General features: G+C 38.3%; 1 protein-coding gene across 3 annotated transcripts; it reads left to right on the forward strand.

The window, feature by feature from the left end:
* The first annotated feature begins 1964 nt into the window (after positions 1-1964).
* Positions 1965-10980, forward strand: LOC114383410. 3 transcript variants are annotated; one of them, XM_028343086.1, is made up of 6 exons: positions 1965-2179; positions 2262-2355; positions 2438-2595; positions 3652-8996; positions 9065-9745; positions 9826-10980. In XM_028343086.1, exons 4-5 carry the CDS (start codon positions 7382-7384, stop codon positions 9313-9315), a joined length of 1866 nt encoding a protein of 621 aa, XP_028198887.1. In that variant the 5' UTR covers positions 1965-2179; positions 2262-2355; positions 2438-2595; positions 3652-7381; the 3' UTR covers positions 9316-9745; positions 9826-10980. The 3 variants fall into 3 exon arrangements, with proteins under 3 accessions (XP_028198887.1, XP_028198886.1, XP_028198888.1); XM_028343087.1 differs by having other exon boundaries at positions 1966-2179; positions 2262-2595; positions 9065-9168; positions 9232-9745; XM_028343085.1 differs by having other exon boundaries at positions 2262-2595.
* Positions 10981-11677: the final 697 nt, after the last annotated feature.

An 11677-nucleotide genomic window follows, 5' to 3' on the forward strand; every position in this document is an offset into this window, starting at 1 on the left:
TTTTCAGTTTATGAAAAAAAATTAATGAGACTTGATTATATATCATGTGGATATTAATTGAGATCATATTAATTTCAGATCATTTAACAATTTTTTTTTCAATGAATCACAACTCAAATCCTTGATTAAGAAATTATTACTTAGTCAAGGATGAACACGTCAACTTTGGTCCTGATCAATGAACGTGTGACCAATGACTTGTGGAGAGATATATACTTGGTGTAAGGGGTTAAAAGTAAATCACGATTTAATCATATTGTAAAAGATACTCTTCCCAAAAGTACTGCAAACGCATGTCTTCCACGCCAGAAACAATATTGCTGTACCAAAAACCTATTTTGCATGCCATTTGTTGTACCTCTGTGATACTCTCGTCACTGCTCTAGCGGTTTTGTGGATTTTGCATGCACTTTAGTTGAACAAGTCACGTACTCGTGTGATTGTTAGTTATAACTTTTCCTAGTGTGGGAATTATTTAATCCAACGTTAGCATGATTATTGGATCATCAGATTTGAAATTTTGAGTCAACCGAATTCCAGTACTCTAAACGCCAGTATTCTTAAATAACTTGAAATTAATTTTCGGTCAACATGATAATTGTTCTTAAAGATGATAGATATATTATATATAATATCTGTCTTATATAAATGAATTTAGACATATAGCATATTTCAAATTCATTCTGTCTATTGTGATTGAGTTAAATTTTGATAATTTATCAATATATATAAATAAAAGAAACAAGAAACATGTAAACATGCTTTTGGAACACCGAGATGAGTAGTGCATGCAGCAGCTGCCATGCATAAACCAAGGAATGATATCGACACGCGGTGCATAAACCTTTTGCGGCAACCACTGGGTATTTTGGACTTATAATTTTTTTTTGTATGGTCGAACTAGTAATTTGAAACGAGGTAACCATGCGCGAGATTTGCATTGATTGATTACCCTGTTTTTAAAATTTTTGATCTTTCACATAATCGTAAATGCTGTTACACATAACGACCTTCACATAGCAGTTAGTAAAAACCTGTCAGCAAGTCACATGTTGCAGGTTGATTGGCCGGGATCACAGCTGGCATGGTCCCAGACCCACTAATAACTTCTCCCTATTAAGAGAGATAATCATATTTAGTGTTAAACAATACCTCAAATAAGATTTTTTTCGAAAAAAAAAATATCGATGAAAATAAATCATCTTTAAGTTTTGTGTTTATTTATCCTTTAATAAATATTAGCATTAGATTTATTGTTTACCAAAAGAGAGATAGATGCAAGATTTAAAATGCAAGGTTATGTTAAAATTTGAAATCAGGTCACTACTACAATAACACCGGTGATACATGTTGCAGTTTCACACGTGAATTGCTGTACTATTACTATTCTAATGGTTTGTAAGTTGAAACATTGTAATGACTTTAAGAGTTGGATTTACATCCATTAAAATATATTATTTTATACATGCTAAATAGTTAATTGAGAAGTTATAAAGTATATTGATTATGTATTTGTGTTTTTAGTGATTAATTGTTTGCCAAATGACTTAGTTGTCATATTTGTGGAGAGTATATGTCTTTGGTAACGTGGGGTTTAGGAGTTGATGACTGATGAGTGTACTTCCTTTAGAATAAAATAAAAAAAGGAGTTGATGAGTGTACTTGAGAAGGAGTAAATATCTTATGTATTGGTTGTAATAATCGCCCTGAGGTATGATATAACATATGCTGAACCGTTTTGTAATTTTGGTATAATTAAATAATAATATAAAATTATTTTATATGTCGTCGTCTAATCACAATTATTATATATAATATACTTGTTGATCATAATTATTTTAATACTGATTTATGAATGATAATTCATCACTATTCAACTCTTAAAATCATTCCTTACCGATTAATCTACGGTTATAGAGAATAATTATTTTTTATATCGTTAATAATGAATCTATTCTTTAATAAAATATAAAAACTTACACCTTAATGCGAACGAGTTTGGCGAATCTGAGAGACGAGAGTAACGCTGTGTAGTTCCCATCAGATACCTCTGCTCTCGCCGGTACCCACCGTTGACGCTTCGAGGATGACACCTTATTGCTTCCCTCTCTCATTCTTCATATTTCTCCTTCAATTCACCGCCTTTGCTTCTTCTTCTTCTTCCACCCACATTTTGCAGGTATCAATCAACACTATCATGTATTTGTTTATTCTAAATCTGTTTATTACTAACTTAACTTTTTCGATTCGTGGAAATCAAGGATGTTCTGAAAGCGGTGTCGGCGAAACAGAAGTGGGATTTCTTCCAACGACAACGACGACAACGTGAGAGTAACCAAGTTGGATGTCGGAAAGGTTAGGTTCGGGACCTCCCTGAGCTACGAGTTCCGAATCGGAATGGGCAGTGATAATGATAACTTCACCCTCAAATTCGCAGACCAAGTTACCACGTGGAACAAGTTCAGAACACCATTTCCCGATTTGCCCTCTCTCGTTCACCGGCTCGGTTCCTTCCCACTCCTTCATACCCTCAAATTAGAAGGTCCCTTTGCGTTGCGGGTCGATGCCCTTCACAACCTATCGCTTTCCCTCCCCGTAAGCTATTCTTTCCGTTCCTCTTAAGATTCTGTCATGGTGTTTTATTTTCCTTATTCAGTTTGTTGAATTTTTTTCTTCTTCTTTGTTCCTTTGAAAATTGTACTTTATGTAGAGGCTAATTTGATAGCAGAAACTCTTATCCAAGAAATAAGAAAATAAGTTTATATACATAGCACAATCGGAGATATAAGGTTGAGTCTGTGTGGTTGAGGTCGCAAGTTCGAATGCTCCCAATTGACATTGCTAACAAAACTAACAATAGGAAATTTTCGTAGTCTAGCTTTTATTTAAGGTAGTTATGTGAAAGAGTTTAATGAATGGCTATACATGGCCGGTGTAAAAACTTCTCTTCTTTTTTTTGGTGAGCTTAAAAAAAACTTCTATACTATCAATCAATTAATCAGAAATCAACATTGTTTGATATGACTTTTAAGATAAACTTTTCCTAGTCAGAATCTCAACTGTATAATTTAAAATGGATGGTTAATTAAGATTAAAACTAATTACAACAATCTTTAGCATCCAAGTATGGATATCTGATCAAGATTTACTCCCTTCACTTCTAATGCATCCACTATCCACATCTTTGGTTGCACATATTGTGCTCTGCGACGTGTCCATCTGAAGCTTTGTGGGCTTGCTTCTGTGTCATTTTCTTGTCTTGAAGTGAATTTGAAGGGCAACTTGGATCAAGGACATTGATCCAAACACACACTAAATGTATAAGATCAAGTGTTATTTAACGATAGTTGTTGCGTTGATGACAATGGACAATTTGTTATTTCTTACGTGTTTTTTGTTGTAGCCTTAACTTTTATTACTAACATAAACATCTTTCCTCTATAGCTAGTGATGTCTTAAAAGTTGAAGATATTTTCCTGCTGTTGTTTATGTTTATTTGTTCTACTCTTAAGTTCAGTTGGCAAAATTTGAGGATTGTCCTGCTGTTAATAAGTTTCTTTTTTCTTTCCTCCGAGCAATCTATGATATATCCAAGTTAATTCTTGTAGATAACGATTTCGATAAATTCTGAGCTCTGACTCTATCTGGCAGATGAATGTTTCATACACTTGTTTGAAACACATCCTTGTTGGTGAGGGTATTACAGTAGAAGTGAGAAGAGCACAAGAAATCTCTCTTTTTACTCGTCTGATCTTGATTTGCAAATGAATGGAAGTGCCATGTGTAGTGAGGGGAAGAGTGACCTTTGGCCCTTTTTGCATTCAACTTGCATGACTCTAATTCCCATACGCATATCAGGCTCTGCATCTTTGGTTGCTTATAGAGCTCGAAACTCTTATGCACACATAGCAACTACATTGATTTCAGAGGATGCTATTGAGCTGCTTCCAGAAAAATGTTACCATGGTCGTATGTTTAGAAAGCGAGCATGCCCCATTGATTCCTTAAGTTTGAGATTAAGTATATTGGAGAAAGTTTTGAGGAGTCTTCTTGAGCGTAAGATACTTAAAGATCAGCTTTTTGGCCTTCTCAAAGCAAATATTAAAGCATCAGCTGTTGTGAAGTTCCCCTTAGAATTAGAAAGAGACCTAAGTAATAATGCCACTCTTAATCGTACGATTCCTGATTGGAGAACGAGGCCTAGTTTTGAAAGGTTCTGGTTTGAGATATTGGCCAGAGTTGAGGGAAACACGCTCAAGCCTCTTTTAATCAAGAAAGTAAGACCTTTTATTGAATCAGTTTCAGTTTCCTAGGCGCATTTGATGTCCAATATGTCATACACAAAGTTGAGACCCGTTTTTCTTCCTCCGGAGCCTCTTACACTGGATGTGAAATGGTAGGAGAAACTCTTGTAAGTTCTAATATATATTTTTTTTACACTTTTTTAGGTTATGTTTGTAGATTCTTCAGTTGATCTTGTTATATGCGAGAGTTCACCAATTCTTGTAAAATATTACTCATGCACTCATGATTGGTCATGTAAATACCAAAATAGGAGAGGAGAAAGAAGAGAAAAGTAATTTGCTTTTACACGATTTCGTTGTCTTCTAGGATATGAACCTAATTCTTTAATTGGTACCTCTGATGAAGCAGTTTGGACTAAGCTGGTGTGCTATTTGGTAATGTGTTTTTTACTATGTTAAGTGGTTGGGCTGATTATGAAAAAAAACATCTATGGGGGAGGTATTTTATGTGCGGTGTGCTACTGTGCTTTATGTTTGGTTATGAATACAGTCTTCAAGAACTTATTATCCTGTTAGCCCATATTTTTGATGAGCTAAAATATGCTCTAAATACGCATTAGATGTCGTCTCGAGTTTCGAAGCGTATTAAAGAGCAAGAATCTTGTCAGGACTTGTTCGAATCGAAAAGAGAGAAGAGGTTTTTGAAAGGGATTCCCAGGCTCAAGGAAGTATTTACGAAGTACAAGGCTAAGACAAGAAAAAGGGCTTCGAACCATTGGGCGATTCGAGTTGGCGTATGGTCGAGTCGAAGTCAAGGCAGCAAGATTTCTGGACTTAGCACAATTTCTGACAAAACTTCACAAAATCAGTTCGACTTCGAGCAATGAGGATAACCGTTCTAAGGAGCAGTTATGTGCATGTAAGGTGTACGTAGCAGGACACTTGGCATTAGGATAGTGTTCGACCGTTAGGGCAGTTTATTTTCGAATGTCTATATATAGCAGTTTTTAGTCAGATTTCGGGGTCGCAAATCATATATACAAATCCTTATACACTCAAAGTACCCAGCGCAGAGAGAAACGAGTACGCAAGGAGAATGTATGTTTGTGAACCATTTTAAGTTCCTGTAAACTTTACATTTCGAATGCAATGCAATTTACGTTTCATTTTACATAATTCCTGTCTTTTAAATGGCTCATTCGATCGAATGAACTTGTTGGTCCTTTAAATTCTGTAATTTACCTTTCCCTTGTCAAGTTACTTCCAGCATTTCGATTCTTTCAAAGAATTTTTACTTTCTGCAAACCTCAAAACCAATGAATGTTCGTTGCAACGATGAACATCAAAAGCTTTACGTTTAAAGCGAACATACAAATGGCATGCTCCTGAGATTCACTAGTTGGTCTCGCAAGCAATTAACTTAGACTAGCGATTGTTTACCAAATTTCAGCGTAAACAAATTGGCACGCCCAGTGGGACCGGTCAATTGTGTGTTTTGGCTTTAAAATTATTATTAAAGTTTTGTTTAGAACAGTTAGTTTATTGCATTCTTAATTGTTTTGACCTTGTATGCATTTAAGAAGTGGAAAATCTGTTCCACACTTAACAGAATTCAAAACTCGTACAAGGATGGCTAGACCACCCCCAAGTAATCGAAACAATGACCTTCCAAATATGGAGGGGCAACCAACGCAGACATCTGTCAGTAATGCCAATATAAATTCCAGCGTAAACAAATTGGCACGCCCAGTGGGACCGCTAGTCTAAGTTAATTGCTTGCGAGATCAACTAGTGAATCTCAGGAGCATGCCATTTGTGTGTTTGCATTAAACGTAAAGCTTTTGATGTTCATCGTTGCAACGAACATTCACTGGTTCGAAATTTGCAGAAAGGAAAATTCTTTGACAGAATCGAAATGCTGAAAGTAACTTGACAAGGGAAGATAAATTGCAGAATTAAAAGGCTCAACAAGTTCATTCGATCGAATGAACCATTTAAAAGACAGGAATTATAAAGTGAAACGTAAATTGCATTGCATTCGAAATGTAAAGTTTACAAAACTTAAAAATGGTTCACAATCATACATTTTCCTTGCGTACTCGTTTCTCTCTGCGCTGGGTACTTTGAGTATATAAGGATTTTGTAGAAATGATTTGCGGCCCCGAAATCTGACTAAAAACTGCTATATATAGACATTCGAAAATAAACTGCCCTAACGGTCGAACACTATCCTAATGCCAAGTGTCCTGCTACGTACACCTTACATGCACATAACTGCTCCTTAGAACGGTTATCCTCATTGCTCGAAGTCGAACTGATTTTGTGAAGTTTTGTCAGAAATTGTGCTAAGTCCAGAAATCTTGCTGCCTTGACTTCGACTCGACCATACGCCAACTCGAATCGCCCAATGGTTCGAAGCCCTTTTTCTTGTCTTAGCCTTGTACTTCGTAAATACTTCCTTGAGCCTGGGAATCCCTTTCAAAAACCTCTTCTCTCTTTTCGATTCGAACAAGTCCTGACAAGATTCTTGCTCTTTAATACGCTTCGAAACTCGATACGACATCTAATGCGTATTTAGAGCATATTTTAGCTCATAAAAAATATGGGCTAACAAATTGCCCCCAAAAAATGTCTGCTTCGATTCGAGATCGAAGGAAGATGAGAAGTTGACATTTTTTTTTCTCTTCTTCTACCAGTTTTCCTGAAACGGCGTCATGATCGCACGTTCACTGTGTAACCGTCGCCTCGATCTCCCACTACCCATCATTAATTCCACTTTTCTAGGCAAAGTGGGACACGTGTCATGCTGGGGAATCGGAAGGGAAATCTGATGTGATTGATTTTTGACCATTGATTATTATATTGTTTTTTCCCCTTTTAAAAATGAAACTCCATAAATAGCGCCAGAAAACTCCAGAAAACCCTTCAGCTTCTCTGCTTCCAAAACCCTTCTTCTTCTTGTTGTATCTCCGGCGAAACCTTTTCATTTTCAGACATCAACTTACTACTCCTTTCATCATCAACCTCACCGTGTCTCTGAGCTTTGCCATTGTTCTCCGTGAGTCCAAGCTTTTACTCACTGATTCCATCAGTTACCAAACCCTTCGTAAGAATCATCCTCTTTCAAATTTCTTACGATGTCGCAAGAACAATCAGTTCCGTTTGCTGGGAAGTGGCACCACTTTACAGTCAGGACTGATGGAGAAAAGGTGGTTCCAGAACCACATGGTGACGCCGAACAAACAGAAGCCTGGGAATCAGAGGTGATGATCCCTTTCGCAGTGGAAAGAACAGTTTACGCTTTCGGTGGACCCCTGCCAGACCAAGAATCACTTTCGAGTGCAATGAACAAGGTATTTCCCTGCTACCCAACTTGCGAACCTAGGATTTTTGATAGTGAGCCTTACAACTTTAATTGTTTAAGCAAACCCCACAAACTCTTTCGATCCGCCCCGTCAATAGCCCATAGGGATTACCTACCTTGGCTTGATCGAGTCGAACAAGCGTATGAGGATTTCTGGAAGACATATGGCATCTTTGATTTGATACAATTCTCTCGATCTGGTCCTGAATATCGACCAGAAATGCTGATAGCAGCTATGCACTTTTTCGAGTCTTCTACCAACACCTTTCAATTTAAATGTGGTATGATGACCCCCACTCTCTTAGATGTAGCCGCCCTCACAGGCCTTAGGCCTAGCGGAGAAACTTATGACCCCACTAATTCTAGTGACAATATCAAGCTAGTATATAAGGAGAATACCTTTTCCAAATATATAGCTGAACACAAAGGACCCGTCGAAGAGGAGGTTTCTGATGAAGAGCACGTAGCCTTCTTAACCCTGTGGCTATCTCACTATGTTTTTTGCACGAAATCCTTGCAAGTAGCCAAAAGATTTATTCCAATGGCATTACAAATTCATGAAGGTCAGAACTTTGGATTTGGACGCCTCTTGTTAGCAGTGCTATACGAATCGCTTGGTGAGGCATGCGATGATCTGAAGAAGTCGAAGGATGGGTCTTCCTTCTTAGTATCTGGGCCTATGTGGCTTCTCCAGTTGTGGCTTAATGCCACCTTCGAACAAGAAATGGGATTAATAATCCCACAAGATTATGCTGAAGAAGTTGCAAATCGCTCGATCGAAGGCCAGAGAGCACTTCGATTAACCCCCAAGACCTTAATTCAAAACTCACAAAAGCTGTTCCTAAAGTACATGAGGATTTTTCTGAGCTTTGACAAGTTTCTTCCCCAACATGCTCCATTCATTAGTCGAGAGGTTGGCCCGGCCTGGTTCACTGACTATTTTCCTGCTGTCGATCCGGACAATGAAGAAGAAGTGAACGAAATATGGTCATTTTACTTGAATCCACAGATCCTGTCTTGTCGTACAGGTGTTCAATCGAACTATTTAGGCCTGGTTGGATACCAGCCTAATTTGGTTTCAAGACAATTTGGCCTCTCGCAAATCCGTCCTAAAAGCTTGTTCGAAGATCCTCGAGACGTCATAAGAGGGGCCAATCTTTCGGAAAAGACTTTCAAGAAGTTTTTGAAGATTTCTCTTGATGAAAACTATAACCTGCATCCTTTTGAGTTCAACCATTCCCACTTCTGCACCATGGGGTTTGTTACCTGGTGGGAGAAATATTATTCGACCCGTTCAGTTGGAGACACTACTATCATGATCTCCAGACTTGAGAGTGGTTTTATACAACCAACGGTCGAGAATATCCGCTCAAACCTTCAGGCTCGAGGTATTAAATTACTTTTGACTTTCTAAATTGATATGTATTTTTGCCTTTTCTAATATTCTTATTTTCAGGCAAAACAATCATGACGAAGAAAAGTGCTGAAACGTCTCGAGCTGATGTGAGACCCAAGAAACCCACCGGGGTGAAGATCCAAGAAGGGAAACAAGAAGAGAAGGTAACTCTTCTGAACTTATCTTTTACTCTTAACGTCTTGCCTCATATTTCTTTATTTTTTCAGAGTCAAAAGAAAGATGATAGCATTGATACTACCACGACTTCAAAACGCTCGAAGCATGCGGTCGTCGAATTAGACGAAGAGTAAGATGCAAGTTTTATTTCTAATGTCAATATTATAGCTTTCTTTCAAGTCTATATTCTGACAATTCTTTACCCTCGTAATGCAGGAAGAAAAGGAAAGACCTCTTATAAGAAAAAGAAAGTTACCTGCGACTTCGACCAAGTCTGCTGAACAAACAGAGGCAGGCAATTCCCAGGCTCAAATGCCTAAAAAGAAAAAGAAAGTAAAGCAGGTCGAGCCTGAACCTTCTGTGGCTGTTGAGGGTGGTGAACCAATCAAGAAGAAAAAGAAAAAGACCAAGCCTTCAAAAGAACAAGGTGACAATCAACCTGTTGACGTCCAACCACCTTCGACCGATATTGACGACACTGAAGTAGAGGCTACTCCTTCTGTTGCTGAGATGGGCAACCCTGTCGATCAACCGGACTCACCACAAGAACAACCTGCCGTCGAGGTATCATCCTCTTAATGTGTTTTAAATCATAGCTTATACGAAACTATTTGTTAACCTTTTTCCATGATAATTCGAATCAGGTACAACAAAATGTTTCTGTAGAAGAAATACCCTCACATGCTCGAACATCTCCCACTCCTGAGACGGATGCAGTGAATGTTGAAGAATAGGGTGAAGGTCAAGGCATTGGATCCAGCAGTCCTCATGGATCGAGTCAAAAAAGTTCATCCGAAGAAAACTTTTCCGATGAAGAGGCCATAGAAGAGGCTGAAGCTGGAGGTTCGGACATTTACCCGGCGTCTTCGACATCTAAGCTTTCCGCTAGCATAGGGATCGCAGAAGATACATTCATTCAAATGCAAGACGAAGACCCTGCTGCAGCCCTTCGACTCCTGCTGACCACAAGTCAAGCCGACATCTCAAGTGAAAAGATTCCTGGTGCTTCGTCCTCATCTGATGCCGAAATAAACTCTTCAGTACGCCAAGATTCTCTGCTCTTGAAGTTATCCATGGAATACGCACGGGAAGATGTGCTTAAATCCATTGAAGAGAACCCCTCTGCTGCCTTTGGGCACCTGAACTTTTTGAAGAAATTGCACAACCCCCTTACCTCTGATGAGATTCTAGGCAAAGTTATCCAAATCGAGGCCATCATTGACCAATTTGCAAGTACTGTGCAGAAAAAACGCGAAAATGGCGCCAGACTGGATGCCCAGAAACAGGCACATATCCTTCTGCTCGAAAAAGCCCGAGCTGCTCAACATGAAGTCGAACGTCTCACCAAAGAGGCGAAAGAAGGATCTTCTGAGATCAAAGCCTGTGATGATAACATCTCCTCCTGGGAGGCAACTATTACGGATTTGCTGTCTCAGGTCGATGATCTAAGGCAAAAAATTGTGACGGAGCAGGCCAAACGCAAGGAACTCCAGGAGAAGGCCGCTAATTCGATTCAGAAGTTGGTTGCTGAAAAAGGGAGGGAAGGCCTGAAGGCCTTTAGCGCATCTCAAGCTATAGCAGATGAGGCGAGAGTTATGGAGAGTGCTGACCAGGTCTTAACTAAAGAGATGGCCACCTTGAAGAAACTATATGAGGACTTGGTCATGCACTAGTAGAACTTATAAATTTTTTATTTCGAATTCTGTATTTCGATTCTACTTTTTGATGTAATATTGACAAATGCCCTTTTGTGGCAATTTACTGTTATTGCCATTTTTATGTTTCCAGTATTTTTCTTATTCTATGCTTATTTTAACTTCGAGCAGTGTTGGTTTATATTTTTTCAAATACTTATCATTTATGCTCAAAGTACGTTTCTGAGGGGTTAACTCTTCTAACTCATAAGCACCATTCGAATAGATCTGAATTATTTTAAACGGTCCTTCCCAATTTGGGGACCATTTGCCCAAGGCTCGATCCTTACTATCCATGGGCAGGATAACCTTCCAAACTAAATCTCCAATATTAAAAGTTTTTGACTTTACTTTCTTATTATAAGCTTTAGCAACTCTTTCTTTTTGTTTAGTCAAAACTTCTAATGCTCTCAATCTCTCCTCATCTAAATCAACCAACTCATCTGACATCATTTTCCAATAATGGTCGATTGGAATGTCCATTTGTTTTTGTACCCTGGCTGATTGGAAATGTATTTCGACCGGAAGTACAGCATCATGCCCATAAGTCAGTCGAAATGGGGTAGTATTAGTTGATTCCTTAGGAGAATTTCTACATGCCCATAGAACTTGATCTAACGTTTTATTCCAATTTCTTGGCTTTTGGGCAATGTGTTTTTTAATCAAGTTAATTACAATCTTATTGGCTGCTTCGACCTGACCATTTGCTTGCGCGTAATATGGTGTTGATGTTAATAATCGAAAGCCAGTTTTTTGGGCAAATTCTTTCATTTTTCGTCCAGTAAAAACTGAACCTTGATCA

This window comes from Glycine soja, chromosome 14 (assembly GCF_004193775.1).
Source record: "Glycine soja cultivar W05 chromosome 14, ASM419377v2, whole genome shotgun sequence".
Lineage (NCBI taxonomy): Eukaryota > Viridiplantae > Streptophyta > Magnoliopsida > Fabales > Fabaceae > Glycine > Glycine soja.

What these genes read in the sequence shown, in the direction of transcription:
- LOC114383410 (XM_028343085.1), top strand. Translation starts at nt 7,382, where the DNA reads ATGTCGCAAGAACAATCAGTTCCGTTTGCTGGGAAGTGGCACCACTTT. An exon ending in CTCAAACCTTCAGGCTCGAG is followed by an intron (nt 8,997 to 9,064) that starts GTATTAAATTAC and finishes TCTTATTTTCAG; the next exon opens with GCAAAACAATCATGACGAAG.